This window comes from Dioscorea cayenensis, chromosome 4 (genome assembly GCF_009730915.1).
Source record: "Dioscorea cayenensis subsp. rotundata cultivar TDr96_F1 chromosome 4, TDr96_F1_v2_PseudoChromosome.rev07_lg8_w22 25.fasta, whole genome shotgun sequence".
In the NCBI taxonomy this organism is placed as follows: Eukaryota; Viridiplantae; Streptophyta; class Magnoliopsida; order Dioscoreales; family Dioscoreaceae; genus Dioscorea; species Dioscorea cayenensis.
In genome coordinates, this window is record NC_052474.1 from 4108685 (window position 1) to 4128582 (window position 19898).

The 19898-nt window shown below is 32.8% G+C and overlaps 2 protein-coding genes across 2 annotated transcripts; one reads left to right on the forward strand and one right to left on the reverse strand.

Annotated features, from left to right (window-relative positions):
- The first annotated feature begins 4402 nt into the window (after positions 1-4402).
- Positions 4403-8095, forward strand: LOC120259240 (RHOMBOID-like protein 2). Its single transcript, XM_039266815.1, has 5 exons — positions 4403-4954; positions 6197-6360; positions 6653-6816; positions 6893-7143; positions 7760-8095. Exons 1-5 carry the CDS (start codon positions 4683-4685, stop codon positions 7869-7871), a joined length of 963 nt encoding a protein of 320 aa, XP_039122749.1. The 5' UTR covers positions 4403-4682; the 3' UTR covers positions 7872-8095.
- Positions 8096-17139: 9044 nt separating this feature from the next.
- On the reverse strand, positions 17140-19698 carry LOC120259467 (protein IQ-DOMAIN 1-like). The gene is made up of 4 exons (XM_039267077.1): positions 19195-19698; positions 18242-18442; positions 18094-18156; positions 17140-18010 (listed from the first exon to the last, which is right to left on the reverse strand). Exons 1-4 carry the CDS (start codon positions 19585-19587, stop codon positions 17249-17251), a joined length of 1419 nt encoding a protein of 472 aa, XP_039123011.1. The 5' UTR covers positions 19588-19698; the 3' UTR covers positions 17140-17248.
- Between the last annotated feature and the right edge of the window lie 200 nt (positions 19699-19898).

A 19898-nucleotide genomic window follows, 5' to 3' on the forward strand; every position in this document is an offset into this window, starting at 1 on the left:
CGGAATATCCGGGGAGTTGTCTTTATTCCCAGATTGGTCCGTTCTGGTTTTGATTGATTTAAGCGCGCGAAAGAAGCGGTCTTTTGGGGCTTAATTAAGGATGATGCTGGTGTTAATTATGATTTGTTATTGGGGATTATTATGGAGTGCTAATTATATTTATTTATCTTTGTTTCTTGATTTTTTTTATTAAATTTCTGATTTTATTATTAATCAACCATTGAAGGTAATTAAATATTAATAAATGGCTTATAGTTTAAAAATCAAATGTGAGACATTAAAAAATCTTAAGTTCAAAATTGATAAAAATAGTATTAACAATTTACCAGTTGTAAATACAAACTCATACCCTAAATCACTTTTTCATGACTCCCTTAACACATAGATTATCCATGTTTTATATAAGAAAAAAATTGAAGCTAATTAGTAAACATGTTAGGGATTAATTAATTGCCCTTTTACTTTGGTTGATAAGTCTCACATCTCATGTGAGGTGACTTATTGACTCGAATAAAAGTGAAAGAATTATAGCAATGGAAAAAATAATTTGAAAGATGTCCACTTTAAATAAAATCATTGGTGACACATGTTGATTGATGAAGAAATCTCAATTTATATTCTTTGGCTTACCATTGTTTGTTTGTCTGACAATATAAATTTGATATTTTTTTTTTCATTAATTGAGACATTGTAATCACCATCTTACCAAATGAAAATTTGGTATCACAGTGTTCATCCTGATTCTTCAATAGATATTACCTTTTATCACTTGAGGAATTCACTTGGATAAATAGTTCATTTTTCATCGCTCAAAGACCTACTTAAGTTATGTAATTTTTTTTTCATTTTTTATAAGAATTGAGTATATAACCTAATATATATGAGAAAAATTGAGTTAAAGACAAAAAAAAAAAACATAATTAGAATATACCATAGCCACATGAGATGGTTAGGCCTCTTTTCATTCAAAAGATGGTGAAAGAAAGTAACAAAATGTGGTGTTAAACAAACAACTTAACTTTCATGAAATCACATCCACACAATACCATTAAATCATGCAACGAATCCGTCACTTCTGAAAGGTCATATAATGTTAGAAAGGTAAACAAGAATATGATTAACAATTTTAGAATAAAAACCTTATGAAAGTTTTTTCTAAGTTAAATTTGTTTTTTTTTTAATGAACTGAATTATGTAAGTCCAAAAATCTTGATAAAAAAAATTAATTAGCTTAGCTTGGTTATAAAATTTATTAACTATATCCAACCTAATTATCGGCAATTTACTACTACACCGATATAAGATTAAAAATTGCATGTATTTCTTTATTTCAGTTTTGTTAATGCAATAATGGCATCCTAATCTCCCGAAATCAACTTTGTATAACTGCCTGATTTAGGCTTTTGGTATGATTTAGAAATTTCATGGTTATGTTTGGGTTAGGCCATCCTCCAACCAACTTTTTATTATATATTTATCAGTTAATCAATTACATTGAGATATAAAAATCACCAAACTAATGTACATTCATAATCAATTTTAACAAATATGTATGTTTGATTTTATAATGTTTATTTGAGTTATTATCAATTAATATATATATTTTTTTTTGAGAAAGGCGACAAGCACCGGAATCCAGGGACAAACACGTGGGGGAGCAGCGTTGCGCGAAATGGGGATCGAACTCGGGGAGCCACGCTCGACACTCGAGACAAACACCCTACGCAAGGGACCTGATGCCAATAGACCAAATGGTCATTGGCAAAAAGAATTATTTTGTTTGTCTTATCCCTATTTATTACAGTCATTTATTGATATGTTATTTTCGTTTTATTAATAAATTATGGTTTATTTATTTTTAAAAATTTGGTTAATTCATATTTCACACATTTGATACCAATTAATCTTCAGGTTATTTGAAAATTTTAAAATAAAGATTTATTTATTTTGTTTAAGAACGCACTTATTTCTTAGTGTATGCTTGCTTGGTGTAATACATAGTTAGACACTCGTCAGTTTATTGTCACATAAATAAAAAATAAAATAAAAGCATTCAGAAAGATTCCTCATTTATCTTTAGAATCTATTTCTTCAAAATATTTCTTAATCCCAAATTAACAATATACTTAATATCTTACAAATAGAATTATAAAAAATTTATTTTCTATTTCTTCAAAATATTTTTTTGTATTGTTTTGCAAAACCAATGATTTAATTCACAATTCATGTTTGGGTTGTCCCTCAATTTCTGTGTATTTGAGATCAATAAAAGAAAAAAAAAAACTAAATTAAATTTATCGAAGTTGATCTATGGACGGCAGTAGAGATATTTTTATATATATATTTTTTTAAAAAAGACGACAAGCACCTGGCAAATATTTTTATTTTTATTTTCTATTTGAGTTATTTTAAAAATATATGATTTAAATTAATGACATTGTTGTCTGGAAGTAGGTCATTAAAAGCTAGAGTTTTAATTTATATCCTAAATAAATGTCACTCATTTAGAAAGCAAAAGACATAGAAAGTACATGGTATTCCATCACTGCATCAAGCTTTTCATTTTTTAAATTTTCCTTGATGTTTTTAGATTTTGGTTGCTTCTCTTCAACTCCAACCTAATATTTTTAATTTTTAATTTTTAATTTTTAGAAATGTGGATAAGCCATGGAACCTTTTTTTTTTTTCTTAAAATTCTTATTCAAGCATTAATTTGTTTCTATTTTTTTTTAAAAAAAATAAATATAGACAAAGTACTTTGGGAGATTTGAAATATTGACATTAATTTAATTCTGGTTATTTTGGTTTTGATATTCAACAGTAAATTTATATTTCTTAGAATAATATTGATGCTATTATTTAAAACTGAGTCATGACCTTCAATTTAGATTATAGTTTATAATTAATTAATCTGGTTAAAACACGGGCGAAATTATCTAATTATGTCAACAATCTTAACATAAACACAATACAGTTAATTAATTATAAAAAAAAAACACAATAAGATTATCACCAACAAATTTGTTGTAAGCCATTTTTATAAGATTAAAATGAAATTTAGGTCATATTTTAGATATAAAATCTTAAACATATTTAGATTTGAATTATGTTTATCAATTATTTTTAAGTTTTATAATTTTATTTTATTATTGTTATTTTTTAAACAAATACGACAAGTGCATCTAAAAATGATAAGTAGATATGGAGGTGCAACAATAACTAATGATTCCCAAGAAATTCACTATATGGGGTGGGTAAACATGCAAGGTGATGAAAACCTGTCACATGCATCCAAAATAACATATACAATAACTTTATAATAGTAAATCTCCTGTCCTACAATTATAAAAGGGTGAAAAATATAATTCTTCACATATGAGACTACACTAAGGGGGCGTTCATTTCAGAGAAAGTGGGGGGAAGTGAGAGAAAGTGGTCTGACTTCCCCCACTTCTTGTGTTCATTTGTGCTGAAGTGGATTTTGAACTAAACACACTTCAGTATTTTTTTTTATTGAAGTGGGGGAAATGAGTCAATCTATAAAAAACGAACTTATTTTCACATCTAAAGTCTTTTTTGAATTCATAGAACTTCATCCAACACCTAAATCCTTAGATTCTATTCTCACTTTCTGACAAATGAACACAAAAGTCATGGAAGTAATATCACTTCCCCCCACTTCAGAGAAGTGGCACTTCCCTCACTTCCTGACTTCCCCCCACTTACAGTGAAATCAACGCCCCCTAACACTCACTTTATAATTTTATATATAATAATTAACATTAATAAAATGATATTATATATTAGCAATATATTTAAATATAAATATTTTAAGAATATTTTCTCATAAACAGTGAGTGGGACCAACCCCATTAAGCCACACCAACATCTCCATCTACCGAATTGACATAATTAAACACAAAACTAGTCTGACTAGATGATGCTAAACCTAGTAATTGTGATGGAGATTGCCACCCCTACCATAAGTAAGTCTTGGCCTCGTGATAAATAAAATTACTAAGAATATTCTCCACTAAAACCCTATCTCAAAAGAAATCAAAGTTACTTCCCGAAAATAATATAAAAAAAATAATTCCAAAGAAAAAACAGACAAAATAAAAATCACAACCATGAACCATCCCATGATACAGAGCCAAAGAAAGTGATTTGGTTGCGCAAAACAACAAAAAGTCATTGACGAAAACACAACTAAAGGTAGTTACAAAAGTAAATAAATAAAAATAAATAAATAAATGGGAAAACCAACCACTTTTATGATTTATTATTTTCAAAGATAATAATAAATCACGTCTTTATCACAATAATAATTATAATTAATTAATTAATTAATTAATCAACAGTTATGGAAACCACTAAAAACTCCATCTAAAAATTAAAGACACCGACCGCCATTAGAGGGCATAGAGAAGCAGCAACAGCAGCAGCGAAGCGAGCAAAGAAGAGTCTTTGCCGCGTTCCACTCATTGGATTTCCATCTATATAGCTAATCTTGCTTGCAAGAAGTCCAAACCCTCACTGTCATCCTCCTCACCAACCCCATCATCGCTCCACATCCACTCCACCGATCGATCCATCCATCTTTCAAGGCAAGCAACCAACCCAATATATTGGGCGAAAGCCACTCCCCATCTACTTCTTCTCCAGCTTGAGACGCGGCATCGATGGCTAGCACCGGTGGTAAGCAGCGGGGGAACTATGGGAACAGCGCTGCATCGGCGGGACCTTACTATTTTGAGGAGGAGGAGAGGGTTTGGAAGCCTTGGGTTGTGCCTCTTTTTGTCATCGCCAACGTCGCTGTCTTCATCGGCACTATGTATGTCAACAATTGCCCCTCTAATCCGACTCCTTTCGGCTCTTGTGTTGCTAGGTTCCTGCATCGGTTCTCCTTCCAACCTCTGCGCCAGAACCCACTTCTTGGGCCGTCTTCGTCCACGTGAGTCTTGGATCTCTGTGAAGATTGTGTTTTTATGGTTGTGATTGTGGATCTGGGTGTTTGCTGAGTTTTTTTGCTTTTAACTTTGGTTTTCATCTGTTTATTAATGGAAAGTTGAGGGCTTTTCTAGTGTTTGTTGTCCGTCTTTTATTTATGTGATTCTAATGTTTTGTGTTATTCTGTTTTTGCTGGAATTTTTGGTTCTAGGTCTCAGAGATGATTGAATTCTGCCTGTTGTTTCAAAAATGTCTCTTTGCGTTCCTTTGATCCTTAAAATAAAATATCTGTTGTCATTTATTTGGAAAACTATGTTGTTTATGTTTATTATTTTTGTTTTTCAATTAGAAGTGATATCTGTGTTTTTTGTGTTGTTGACTCGCTTATATCATGCTCATTTCTTTCTCTTTGTTTAGAACCATGGCTGACTGAAGGTCTGTTAGTTTTACATATTGAAATGAAGAAGAGGTGACTTTTCTGTTTGTATTTGATCTATTTGACCTAGTGGAATGTATATCATGAGAATTTTTTTTCTGTGAATGATGATGATATTTTTCTTTATGGTTATAATATCTCTCCGCAGTGTGTTACGAACTGCTGACTTAGTTTCTAATTGGTACATTTTTGACTTTTTGTTTTTTTTTCTCATATATTTTCACAATGAGATGCTTTTAGGACCTAATCTATAGGTTTGAAGATGCATTTATTGTAATTATTATTGTAAAATGTTATTGCCATAACTGATAATATAGTTTCAAACTAAATATACCATTACCTTCATATGCTAGGAGAGTTGTGTTCTAGGGCAAAAGGTCTTAGTACTAAATTCAATGAGGATAAGTTACCTCTACCTTTTCTATTCTTATGTGGAACATGAACATGTATCCGTTGAAATGTTAAAAACTTGCTACTCATTTGAGAAACTTATACCTTCTGAAATATCATCTGGAAATACCAGTCTATATGTTTGAGTATCCTGTTGGGGGCTGAGTGGTTTTATTTAAAGCTGTCATTTTCACACCACCAGTTTGGATCTAACAGGAGAATTTTTAATTAATGAAATCTGTCACGGGCTCTTATTTCACATTCCTTTTAAGACATCTCACAGTTGATGTTTAGGATAAAGACACATTTTGTTGATCAAATCTGGCAGTTGGATGTTATTTTCTCGCTAATTGATTTTAGAGAGATATACCTTGGTGGCTGGATTTCGTAATGCTTCTGCTCTTATTGTTATGCTTTCAGATTGGACAAGATGGGAGCTCTTGAATGGAACAAAGTCGTAGAGCAACACGAAGGATGGAGGCTTATAACCTGTATTTGGTTGCATGCAGGTGTTATCCATCTTCTTGCAAATATGTTAAGCTTGATATTCATTGGAATTCGCCTTGAGCAACAATTCGGGTTTTGTAAGTATTTCACTCCCTTTTTATCAATTGATCATTGTTTATGTTTTAGACTTCTAAATTATAGAACAAGTGTTGGTTGATTGTGTCACTAGCATTAATAGAAGAGGAAAATAAAATCTGCTCCACTTGAACAAGGGACCACTTGAACAAGGGATACCGTTAAACAACTAAAGTGTGGTCCCTTTAGTTGCCTGAGTGGATGGATAGTCCATCATGAATCTGCTTTTGCTTTATGAATTATAAACAATATAATAGCAGTGGCCCTCACAATTATTTGTCTGTTTCATTTCAGTGAGAATTGGGGTTATATACCTTGTATCAGGATTTGGTGGAAGTGTTCTCTCCTCTCTTTTTGTAAGAAATAGTATCTCTGTTGGTGCCTCCGGTGCTCTTTTCGGACTCTTGGGAGCTATGTTGTCTGAACTAATCACCAACTGGACCATCTACTCCAACAAGGTATGCATTCTTTCTTCAAAATCTTGTGCACTCATCTGTGTGACATATATCTCATTGAATCAATTTGCTTTCGTAGGCTGCTGCATTATTAACACTTGTCGTCATCATTGTGATCAACTTGGCTGTGGGAATACTTCCACATGTTGATAATTTTGCGCACATTGGAGGTTTCTTAACAGGTTTCCTCGTAGGTTTTGTGTTGTTAATCCGACCACAGTTTGGTTGGATGGAGCGCCATAATCTCCCCCCTGAAAGTCAGGTCAAGTCCAAGCATAAAATGTATCAATATGTCTTGTGGGTAGCTGCTATGCTTCTGCTAATTGCTGGGTATGAAACTTAAATCTTTATTTGCTATGTATGTTAATTAGAAATGTTGAAGGTTTTTGGCAGCTAATTCAGAGAATATAAGCTTTCACCTGTTAGCTTTTCACTTGTTTATCAGTTTGCCTGGTCTTGACACGTAACTTAACCCCCTATATGATCTATCACATAACTAGAATTCCCAATTTAGCTTCCTCTTGATTTTTAAGTACTATCTCAAAATTTATCTCTAAGCTCAAATATAAGTCAATCCATTTAATTGAATATAGGAGCATGCCATTGTTTATCATAAACTTCATTTCTGTTTTACATTTAATGACCATCAATATCTTCTTTGGTTTGGTAGAGCTGCACACAAATTTTTGGCTGGCTATAAATGCTTATTCATGGTATTTATGCAACAATCAGATAGCTTATGTTTCTTATTTTCGCAAAATCGGTGCATAAAAAATGTGAAGAGCTTATTACTCTCACCAAATCATACAACAAAACCATTGGCCAATATGGAAATCTCTGCTTGTTTCATTAATCTTCATTGACTGGTATATAACTGAATGAACCGATGTAGGTGTTATTGATGCAGAATAACTAACCGAAATATAATTTCGTTGCGGTTTCTCAGATTTGTGGTCGGATTAGTAATGCTATTTCGGGGTGAGGATGGGAATGAACATTGCCACTGGTGCCATTATGTCAGCTGTGTACCTACATCGAAGTGGAACTGCAGCAACTGAAGAAGAACACAAAACTTTTGCCATGTGTTGATGTGGTCTTAAAAGAAAACTAGTACTCAATGAGGTGCATGGCAAACCTTATAACTAGATTTTGTTCTTCTGTATATAGTTATAGGTTGTCTGCTTTGTGGCTTGTATGATCAGTTGGATCCCAGTGTGATATATTTACTTGCTGCTTTTCTTTCAGCGTGGAGATTGAAATTTGTTGCATTCTTTATTTGATATATGTATCTCTCTATTCATATCATTTATTAACTATGTGTGGATCAAAATTTAAAATTTAATGTGCTCATTAATTTTGCTATGTTATTCTCACTTTTCCATTACTTGTAGGATGGGATTTAAATATATTAAATAGACCTTTAAAATGAGGTTTTTTTTCCCTGATCTATTTGAAGCCTAAGTCAAAAAAAGATGATTCCACGGAATCGGTTTTATGATAGTTACTATAGAACAATAGAACCGAGATGTGGTTTTGATTTCACCCGTTGTATTGTCTTGATTTAACTTCTAGAGTAAAGGGCATAAACCTTTTAAGATAATTATCAATTTATTTTTATATTATATAATAAAAAATAATAAAATTTATAAACTCATGACTAAGAATAAATCACTTTTTTATTTAATGGTAATTACTACGAACCGAGTTCATCGGATCAAAATTCTAAGTTTAAAATCCTAACACAAAACATCCGGATTAATAAATGAGCTATTTTTAGTCACACTCACCTTTGTAAAAAAAAATATATATATATTTTAATACATAAAAAAAAATATATTTATGTATCAATGCTAAACAACAATTACCATTCCAGTTTCTTTGATTTCTTTCAATCAATGCGGCAAGATTACTTCTGTAATTTTGATCAAATGCTTCAATGCTTTTAGCACCACTAGACCAATGAGTTAAAGACCATCAATAAAATTTATCAACACTAAAACAATAACTTGAGAAAGAAAAAAAAAGGTTAACAGGCTTTCTGTTTCGTCTCCAAAACCATTGTTAATGGCCTTTCTGATTCTACATATGACCTCATGAAATATATGTTTTTGTCTTGCTATTTTGGATTTTGGTGTGTTTTTAGTAAGAAATGGAAATTAAACTAAAGTTTCAAAGATGGAGACCAACGCTCGAAATTTTTAGACTTTGTTAAATTGGCAACATGGAAAATGGCTGAAAAAAAAATTCTATGAAAAATGAAAAAATAGTCGTTTGATTGGCATTATTTTCTAGTGAGAAAATAAAAAAAATTTCTATGGAAAATTTAGATTTTATTGTGTGATTGCTCTTATTTTACGCGGAAAATGTAACATTTTAATTGAAAAAAAATCTCATTTATTGTTTGATTGCATCAATTTTTCTTGGAAAAAGTTACATTTTTCATGGAAGTTATTTAAAAAAAAAATTATTGAAATTGTTAAAAACTATTTAAAAAAACATTTGATAATTATAAACAGTGCTATGTGGAATTGAATCTTACCATCCAAACGGCTCGGGATCTGTTCACTGATGTGGATAAATTTATTTAAAATATTATCAAGTTATATAATTTTTTTTTAATTTAAAATAAAAGGAAAAAATTGAAGTTGATCCCTATCCTCAATTTGATTTGCCTCGCATGTTATTTTTCACATAGCCCATAGCTTGTTAAGTTTTCTTTGGAAAACTTTTCTTAGGGTGGAGATATGAAAAATTTTTCACTGATTTGAGAGAAAATAGGGCCACGTAATAAAGTTTGTGGAAAAATTTTCCACAGAAAATTTTGGCAAATAATCAATCTATTTAGCTGAAAAATGATCTGTGGAAAAAATTTTTACGGAAAAATGGGTAATCAAACACAACCTTATAGTTATAGGTATTTTACAAATATTAATTGATTATTTTATGTGCGAAAAGTGTTTTTTTTTTATGTGGACAAAATATAATTTACATTTATTGCCTATGAGAAAGAATTTTTTTTTTCTATTTTTGAAAAAAGGTAAAACACATGCTAATATCTCTATCACACGTGAGTTATTTGCTTTGAACACGCTAAGAAGAATGTAGACAAATCATCAACTATTGTTGTGAGAAGGAATTAACTATATATATATATATATATATATATATTTTAATCAAGGTGATAAAAACCTGCTAGTATTTCTATCACGTATGAATTATTTGTTTTGAATGTGCTTGTTAAAGTGTGTGAGCTATTGCCTCGAACACACTATCATCTCATGGGCGCACATGGGGGAGGGTATATTATCACTTATGAGTTAAATTTTTAAAATGAGGATTCGAACCTTTATTACTTTACATGTCATATGAGACCTATATTTGTACTTCTAACTAGAGGTGGGCACGGGCCGGTTAATCGGGCCCGCCGGGTCCGGTTCACTGGAAGCCGGACCCGGGCCGTGCTACATGGGAGACCCGCCGGGCCGGGTTGACTCGAGCAGTCCAGCCGGGTCCCGGTCCCATTTCAGGAATGAACCGGACCCGACTCAAGATATCACGTAACCCGCCGGGTCCGGGCCAGGCCCGTTTGACCCGGCGGGTTTTTGTAAATAACAAAAAAAATGTCATGATGGGGTTTGAACCTAGGACCTCTCACATGGGAAAATATAAAGAAGTTACAAAATATTTTTTAAATTTAATCCCAAACAACAAAAAATTTAAAATAATTTATAATAACTTAAAAAATTTTATGACATATCAAAATAATTTTAAAAAGGATAAAAAAAAGCTACATTTTTAATTTATTTATCTATCAAATTAAATTATTAGCACACTTTTTTAAGTGCAACAAAATGTATATATCAAGTAGTATTCTTATTTTTTAAATTGAAGTTATCATCAACTTATTTATTTATTATAATTAGGGTTGGCTCTAGATTTTACTTTGGTCTCTGACAATAGGGTTATTATTGTGCTTATCATGTTGTTATTGAAAAAAAGTTACAAATCAAAATAATATGGTGTGAACCATTATTCAAAGATATTATTTTTTTTACTAATATATTTTTTTATAAATTGATTTACATAATTTAAAAACAATTTTTTGTAATTTTATTTTTTATTTTATAAATTGAAACAAAATAATCTAATATATATGTGACAAATAAGAGTGCGTTATTTAAGAGAATTTAAGAGTGTGCATATGTAGAGATTTAGTGCTTATGAGCCAAAAGACAATTAACAAAATAATTATTTTTTAAAAAAATATTTATGAAAATTTATTGTTTGATACTTTGATATTTTACTAATTGATTTGTATAATTTTTTAATTTATTATATGGTTTCTTAATTTTTTATAAATTAAATATATAAAATATTTTGATCCATATCCTACATCTATCTATATATAATTCTTTCCAATAAATATTAGAAAAAATTGTAGCTCAAGTGGTTGGGTTTTTGTTATCCAAATTCAAGATCATGGGTTCAAATCCCATGACCAAGTACTTAGTATTAAAAAAACAAACAAAAACATTAAACCGGGTTTGACCCGGCCCGCCGGGCCCAACCGGGTTTTGACCCGCCGGGTCACGGGCAAGCTTGTCAGACCCGGCCCGGGCAATGACCCGGCTAAGCCCAGGGGTCAAGGGTCAATGGATTCGATCGGGTTGAACCGGGGTCAATAATTAAATATAAAAAATATAATAATAATTAATAATAAGCAAATATAATATTAAACTCATAATTATATTATAAAAACATACTCAAATTTGATATTTAAATTGATAAATGACCTTATATACAATAGAGTTTTCTAATTATGTCATTTATTTTTACATTTTTTAAATATTTACAAATTTAATATATTAATATATAATTATCGAACTTCTCTCAATGTTATTTATTTATTTATTTGTTTATTGGTTGATTTTGTTAAAATAAATAAGAAATTTAATTCACTAATTCTTATATCTCAATTTTTATTTTGTTTTAATTTTTCTTATATTTTTTATTTAATTAGAATACTTTAATTTTATATTTTTATAATAAAATTACACTCATTTATTGTTTTATTTTCTTAATAAATTAAATTTTTAGAAAGTATTTACATAACACATTAATATATTTTATTTTTAAATGTTAATTTTTGTTGGTATGTTTATAATATATATATATATATATATTGTAATTCTATTTATTGATTATAAATTATAAATTAATATTAATAAATATACACGATTTTGTGATTTTTAATGAGAAAATAATAATAAATTATTAAATAATGTAAAAAAAATTAAACATTGTGACCCGATTGACCCGGCCGGGTCAACCGGTTCCCGGTTGAACCGCCCGGGTCACCGGGTTAATACCGGGTTTTTTAATACCCGGGTCAATGGGGTATACCCGGGCCGGCCACATGGCCGGTTCCCGGTTTTTCCGGTTGAACCGGCCGGGCCGGTCCGGGTCTGACAACCTTGGTCACGGGTTGGGAAAACCCCCCAACCCGTAACCGGCCCGTCTAGAGTACGTGCCGGTTACGGGTCAATGAACCGGCGAGCCAGGCCGGTTTTCCGGACGGCCCGTGCCCACCTCTACTTCTAACCACTTGAATAAGCTCACAAGGGGGAGGGTGTATTATCACTTATGAGTTAAATTTTTCAAATGAGGATTCGAACCTTCATTACTTATGAAACCTACATTAGTACTTCTAACCACTTGAATAAAATATTATCACTTATAGTTATTAGGAATTTTACAAATATTAATTGATTATTTTATGTGCGAAAAGTGTGTTTTTTTTTTTATGTGGACAAAATATAATTTACATTTATTGCCTATGAGAAAGAAATTTTTTTTTTCTATTTTTAAAAAAGGGTTAAACACATGCTAATATCTCTATCACACGTGAGTTATTTGCCTTGAACACGTTAAGAAGAATGTGGACAAATCATCAACTATTGTTGTGAGAAAGAATTAACTATATATATATATATATATATATTTTAACCAAGGTGATAAAAACCTGCTAGTATTTCTATCACGTATGAATTATTTGTTTTGAATGTGCTTGTCAAAGTGTGTGAGCTATTGCCTCGAACACACTATCATCTCATAAAGGGCACATGGGGAGGGTATATTATCACTTATGAGTTAAATTTTTTTCAAAACGAGGATTCGAACCTTTATTACTTTACATGTCATATGAGACCTACATTTGTACTTCTAACCACTTGAATAAGCGCACAAGGGGGAGGGTGTATTATCACTTATGAGTTAAATTTTTCAAATGAGGATTCGAACCTTCATTACTTATGAAACCTACATTAGTACTTCTAACCACTTGAATAAAATATTATCACTTATAGTTATTAGGAATTTTACAAATATTAATTGATTATTTTATGTGCGAAAAGTGTTTTTTTTTATGTGGACAAAATATAATTTACATTTATTGCCTATGAGAAAGAAATTTTTTTTTTTCTATTTTTAAAAAAGGGTTAAACACATGCTAATATCTCTATCACACGTGAGTTATTTGCCTTGAACACGTTAAGAAGAATGTGGACAAATCATCAACTATTGTTGTGAGAAGGAATTAACTATATATATATATATATATTAACCAAGGTGATAAAAACCTGCTAGTATTTCTATCACGTATGAATTATTTGTTTTGAATGTGCTTGTCAAAGTGTGTGAGCTATTGCCTCGAACACACTATCATCTCATGGGCGCACATGGGGGAGGGTATATTATCACTTATGAGTTAAATTTTTCAAATGAGGATTCGAACCTTTATTACTTTACATGTCATATGAGACCTACATTTGTCCTTCTAACCACTTGAATAAACGCACAAGGGGGAGGGTGTATTATCACTTATGAGTTAAATTTTTCAAATGAGGATTCGAACCTTCATTACTTATGAAACCTACATTAGTACTTCTAACCACTTGAATAAAATATTATCACTTATAGTTATTAGGAATTTTACAAATATTAATTGATTATTTTATGTGCGAAAAGTGTTTTTTTTTTATGTGGACAAAATATAATTTACATTTATTGTCTATGAGAAAGATTTTTTTTTTTTCTATTTTTAAAAAAAGGTTAAACACATGCTAATATCTCTATCACACGTGAGTTATTTGCCTTGAACACGTTAAGAAGAATGTGGACAAATCATCAACTATTGTTGTGAGAAGGAATTAACTATATATATATATCTATTTTAACCAAGGTGATAAAAACCTACTAGTATTTCTATCACGTATGAATTATTTGTTTTGAATGTGCTTGTCAAAGTGTGTGAGCTATTGCCTCGAACACACTATCATCTCATGGGCGCACATGGGGGAGGGTATATTATCACTTATGAGTTAAATTTTTCAAATGAGGATTCGAACCTTTATTACTTTACATGTCATATGAGACCTACATTTGTCCTTCTAACCACTTGAATAAGCGCACAAGGGGGAGGGTGTATTATCACTTATGAGTTAAATTTTTCAAATGAGGATTCAAACATTCATTACTTATGAAACCTACATTAGTACTTCTAACCACTTGAATAAAATATTATCACTTATAGTTATTAGAAATTTTACAAATATTAATTGATTATTTTATGTGTGAAAAGTGTTTTTTTTTAATGTGGATAAAATATAATTTACATTTATTGCCTATCAGAAAGAATTTTTTTTTTCTATTTTTAAAAAAAGGTTAAACACATGCTAATATCTCTATCACACGTGAGTTATTTGCCTTGAACACGTTAAGAAGAATGTGGACAAATCATCAACTATTGTTGTGAGAAGGAATTAACTATATATATATATATATATTAACCAAGGTGATAAAAACCTGCTAGTATTTCTATCACGTATGAATTATTTGTTTTGAATGTGCTTGTCAAAGTGTGTGAGCTATTGCCTCGAACACACTATCATCTCATGGGCGCACATGGGGGAGGGTATATTATCACTTATGAGTTAAATTTTTAAAATGAGGATTCGAATCTTTATTACTTTACATGTCATATGAGACCTACATTTGTACTTCTAACCACTTGAATAAGCGCACAAGGGGGAGGGTGTATTATCACTTATGAGTTAAATTTTTTAAATGAGGATTCGAACCTTCATTACTTTACATGTCATATGAAACTTACATTAGTACTTCTAACCACTTGAATAAAATATTGATTTTCAGATCTCTAATGTGGGAGAAAAATAAGTTAGGAGTTTTAATAAAAAGTTTCATATTTTTTCTAAATTAATATAATTTTACAGTAAAACAGTAAAAACAAAAAGTGTCAAAGAGAAATTATGCACATAAGAATCATTATCATAAAAAAAAAAAAAATCTTTAAACATTTATAATAATATTATTATAAATATAAAAAGTGGTGTGGTGTGGTGTGTGTCGGTGGGAGGAGAAATAGAATGCCGGGCATGCTACGCATATGGGATTGGGATGGACCTTTTTCAACAAGCATTGATATTGAGGAACCAACCTGCCGAAGCATTTAATCCAACGAAAGTTCTCGATTAAATCCATTGATTTGACCTTAGCATCCTTTTTGAATCTTGATAGCAACGTTTTTCACAACTTTTCGTATATCATCATCATCATCATTTTGCCTTCTTTTTCCAAAACAAATCTGCCTCCTTTAAGTCCCTTACTACTATGCATCTTGTACAAAATCCCATTATTATATTATATCATATCAATTATAATAATTATATTTGAATAACTCCTATCAAATTCTTGGATTTTATGGAAACAGAGCACCAAATGAAAACCTGTTCAAGTGAGTTGGGAAAACAGAGCAACGAACTAGGCTCTCTATGAAAGAGTGATTAATTTTAGTCAAAATGATGGAAGTTTATATTTGATGTTGTACCAGAAATTAAGAGTTTGTGGCTTTTAGAACATTGATGAATCAAACATAAAAAAAAAAAAACCACTTCTACAATAGATATTTTATTTCTTTGTCTGATCAAAAGTTAAATAGTTCAAATTTGTAGTTTATAACAATTTAAAAGAATTATATAATATATATATATATATTTTTTCAAATATTTTTTTCACTCTAAGAGTTAATCTATTTCTTTATATATCCCATGTTCCCTCAACTTTTTAATTATACAAAAAAAAAAAATTGAAGATAATCCTGAAAGAAAAACATAATCAAACATACGAATAAAGGTGGAAAAAAATTGAATTATATAATTACATATGAGTCTTGGCAATCTTGGTTGTTTTTACTCTTTTTAAGAAATTGTGATTTATTTATTTTTGTTTTAAAAAAAATCAAAACAATTAGGGGTTAATATATGTAATTTCAATTTGTTTTATTCCAAAAACAGCCGCTTAAATTCCATGCTTTTATTTGAGAAAGACAACCATGGACAGTCCAACAACATGAATTTAAATATTGTTGAATGAATATGTAGCGATTTTCAAATCCTCAAAATTTATAAAGTCAAAATTCCACCCACGAGGGTCCTAAATATCCTCATCTTCTCCCATCTCAATGACCACCCAAATTTTACTTTTTTTTTTATAAATTTCTATCTTCCCATGGTAACTAATATTTACCAAAAGGTGAAATAAATAAACAAACAGACAAATAAATAAGACATCATAGCCCATGTTCTCGTACAACTCCACATTAATATATTTTCCAAGATAAATTTGTATGAATATGGCGGCTCAAGTGTAGCATTGTGTCGGTTGCACAGAATGAACTCAAAACAGAGGAAGTGCATTGATAAAGTACATCTCTCACTCTCTGTAACCATGTGCATACTATTGTCAATGTGACATTAATTAATGAAACCGAATGAGAGATATCCAGGGCCCCTCAAATTGATTCGCAAAAAAGAAAAGCGTTTGCACCTCTCTGGCTCACTTTCTCATTCTCTTCTCTTATATATATATATATATATAAAAAATTCTTAATAATATATATATTATTGATGGTTTCATGCATACAAGTCCACAAAAAGAGTTTGTAAGCAAATGCAAGTTGGTCAGAAGGAAGAGGACAGATGTGGGATCTCTGCTGGGCTGGAGATGAACGTCTTCTTCTGCTGGCCTGCTGTATGTATGGGGTCCTCCCTACGGAAACGTCCATTTCTAATGCCACTCTGGTGGTCCAAGTCCACGTCCAAGTCTAAGCACAAGTCCTTTTTTTTAATTTTTAAAACAAACTTTTGATTGATAAAAGCATTTAATGGGGGTGCTGTTGGATGAAACATTCAAATTGAAACCGAAGAAAAGTATTTTTTTTTTTTTCATTGCAGAGGATGAGATTGTAAGTAGAAGAAGATGAACATGTTCAAGAAGCAGTAGAACATCATAACACCACACACACATACAAACCCTTTTTAACTGGTTGATGATTATATATATATATATATATATGTAATTAAGTTCTCAAAGGCATTCCTAACCTATCCAACCGGCCAGAGCCAGGGTAAGCTTTGTTGGTGAACTTGGCGTGCAGGGATGATTGCCTCTGTTGAGATGAGATCGAGTTCTGAAGAGACGGTTGTTGCCCGAATGCTTGATGAAGAGAAAGCCTTTTGATAGACCCTGATTTATCATACTCTGGCCTCTGCTTTGGCGCGCTGTGAGATCGAAGTTTCGCCTTTGATGATTCAGTGTTGGCCATGTAGTTCGGGTAGTCTGAGTATCCACTGAATAGGCTCCGGGTGCATTCGCTTTTTGCCGGGGTGAATGCACCCCTTCTTGAGCTCCCCGGGCGGGATGAGGCCGAGTAGAACTGAGGGCTATCACCAAAGTCTCCAGTTTCCATGGCATGGAATCTCAGAGGACTAAGTGATGACAGCATGTCAACCGATGCAGGGCTTGCAATGGATTGTTGTGCAACAGTGGAGTCTTTTGAAGGAGAGGCAGGCATAGTAGTGAAGCTACGGCTGTTCTGATCGGAGGCGAGTGTGGAGCATGAGGAATGGAGTTGGTTCCCGGGCCGACGCTTGGTATTAAGCTGCTGCTTTCCGGTGTCTATTTCAAGGATTTTAGTACTCTTATCATCATCCAACTTAGCAATAGCTTCCCGGCTTTCCCAGTACCTCTCTTCCATCCACCGATCAAGCCAATTCCAACCAGAGGCATGCACTTTATCCTGTCCAGTAGAATCAGAGCTCACTGTTTTGGAAGAATTCCTCTGCAAATGATAATCAACCAAAACTCCATAAACATGCAAATAACATTGATAGATCAAAGGACGAGTGGAAGAAATTTAATTACCTTGAGATTGCCTGCTCTGTCATGGCGAATAGCAGGTTCAGTCTTGTCAGGTGTTGGAGGACCCTGCAAGTCATAACAATATTAGTTTGATCGAATATGATGAAATTGAGATGCAGAGGAACTCAAGAATACACAATGAATGCCATACTGGATGAGAGCGAGCACTGCCACCACTCTTAGACTGTGCCTTCTCTGCGCGCAAAGCTCTGCAAGCACGAGCACGAGCCTGCACTCGAACAAGTGCCTGCATGCATCTGAGAGTCTCGGCGGCTTGTTTCCGGACAATGTTGCCCCTGACCAATGCCTGCAGCTTCACCAACCCTTTGAGGGCCTTCAGAGCCCTTCTTGCCTTCAAATCAATCAGCACAAGCATCAAACTAACAGATAATAAACACTAGAATCCAATGCTTCGCAAGATCCAAACAAAGCAACAGAACAAAGTCTGAGCTCTGAAACACAACCCCACCGCAAGATGAGGGGAATCAACAAACAGAACAATAATAATAACAATAATGGAGGGGGACCAACCCAAAACTCCATGAAGAGAGGACTTGAGAGCTCTCATCCAATTCTAATGGCTGGTAACTACTCACCTAACTAAGTGCAGGGCAGAAGGAGACGCATCTACATTTAATACTAGAGCAAAAGCAGCTATCTACCTCTCTCTCTCTTTCTCTCTCATTCCCTATGTTTCCATGAATGAACATACAGTAATAAAGAGAAGAAAGCTTGGATTTTTCCAGGAAGCAGGTCTTCCAGATACCAAGGGAAAGCATGGCCATTACTAGAAACCAACAGGAAGGTGAAAAAGCCATTAGTGCTTTGTGGATGAGAAAAGTTGGCAATTTTGAGGTGATGCGGAGATTCACTACCTTGCTGCCATATGGAACATGGATCCTGAAACCACTAAGAATAATTAAATATATAAAAACAGATACATTTTCTTCAAAATTCCAAACTTTGAGAATTAAGGCTATATATATATAAAAAAAAAACCTAAAATCTCAATCAAAATTGCCTCTTTAGTAGAAGTTTCAAGATTCAATTTTTACTAAAAATTTCGTAGATTTTGAGAGGGAGAAAGAGAAAAGAGAAACCAACCAGATAACCTCGGAACGTTGCTTGGATCTTGATGGCGGCCCAGTCCTCTCGCTTCAAACCACCAAAACCCACAGCACCGACGCCTCTACCACTACTCGTCAGCCTCACCACCGCTGCCGCCGCCTGCGCCGCAGCCACAGCAGCCTCCGCTACCGCCGCTGTCGCCGCAGCCACCGCGATCGCCCTCTTGCTCTCCTCCTCCGCCGTCGCCGTTACGACCTCCCTATACGACCCCCTCCTTTCCTCCCCCACCGGCGCCCGCATCTCCCTCTCCCTCATCGACTTCCCAAACCCCCATCTCTTCTTCTCCTTTCCGCTTTCCTTCCCCGCCGCTCCACCGCCGGACTTCTTCCCCCCAAGGAGGCCCTTCAACCACCTCACCGCCTTCCCCATACCCTCAGCCCTCACCGGCGGCTCCCCCACCACCCGCTCATCGAAATCAAGAAACCAAGAGCGGGAAAACGGAAAACAGAAACCAAAAGTAGAAAGCCAAGAGAAAATTAGGAAAAATAAGGGGTCTTTGAGGGGCCAGAGAAGGTGAGAAGCGTAGGCACTAGGCAGAGAGCTAAAAAGCTCTGGGCTTTGAAGTCACACTTAAATAGTAATACTAGTTATAATAATTAAATAATAAATTGACAATAAAGGAATTTTAATCCAACTTTATTGCTTAATTATTCCTTACAATAACGACAACTTGGAATTAA

What these genes read in the sequence shown, in the direction of transcription:
- LOC120259240 (XM_039266815.1), top strand. Translation starts at nt 4,683, where the DNA reads ATGGCTAGCACCGGTGGTAAGCAGCGGGGGAACTATGGGAACAGCGCT. An exon ending in CTTGGGCCGTCTTCGTCCAC is followed by an intron (nt 4,955 to 6,196) that starts GTGAGTCTTGGA and finishes TTATGCTTTCAG; the next exon opens with ATTGGACAAGATGGGAGCTC. An exon ending in ATGCTTCTGCTAATTGCTGG is followed by an intron (nt 7,144 to 7,759) that starts GTATGAAACTTA and finishes GCGGTTTCTCAG; the next exon opens with ATTTGTGGTCGGATTAGTAA.
- LOC120259467 (XM_039267077.1), bottom strand. Translation starts at nt 19,587, where the DNA reads ATGGGGAAGGCGGTGAGGTGGTTGAAGGGCCTCCTTGGGGGGAAGAAG. An exon ending in GCAGTGCTCGCTCTCATCCA is followed by an intron (nt 18,157 to 18,241) that starts GTATGGCATTCA and finishes TATGACTTGCAG; the next exon opens with GGTCCTCCAACACCTGACAA. An exon ending in ACAGAGCAGGCAATCTCAAG is followed by an intron (nt 18,011 to 18,093) that starts GTAATTAAATTT and finishes TATCATTTGCAG; the next exon opens with AGGAATTCTTCCAAAACAGT.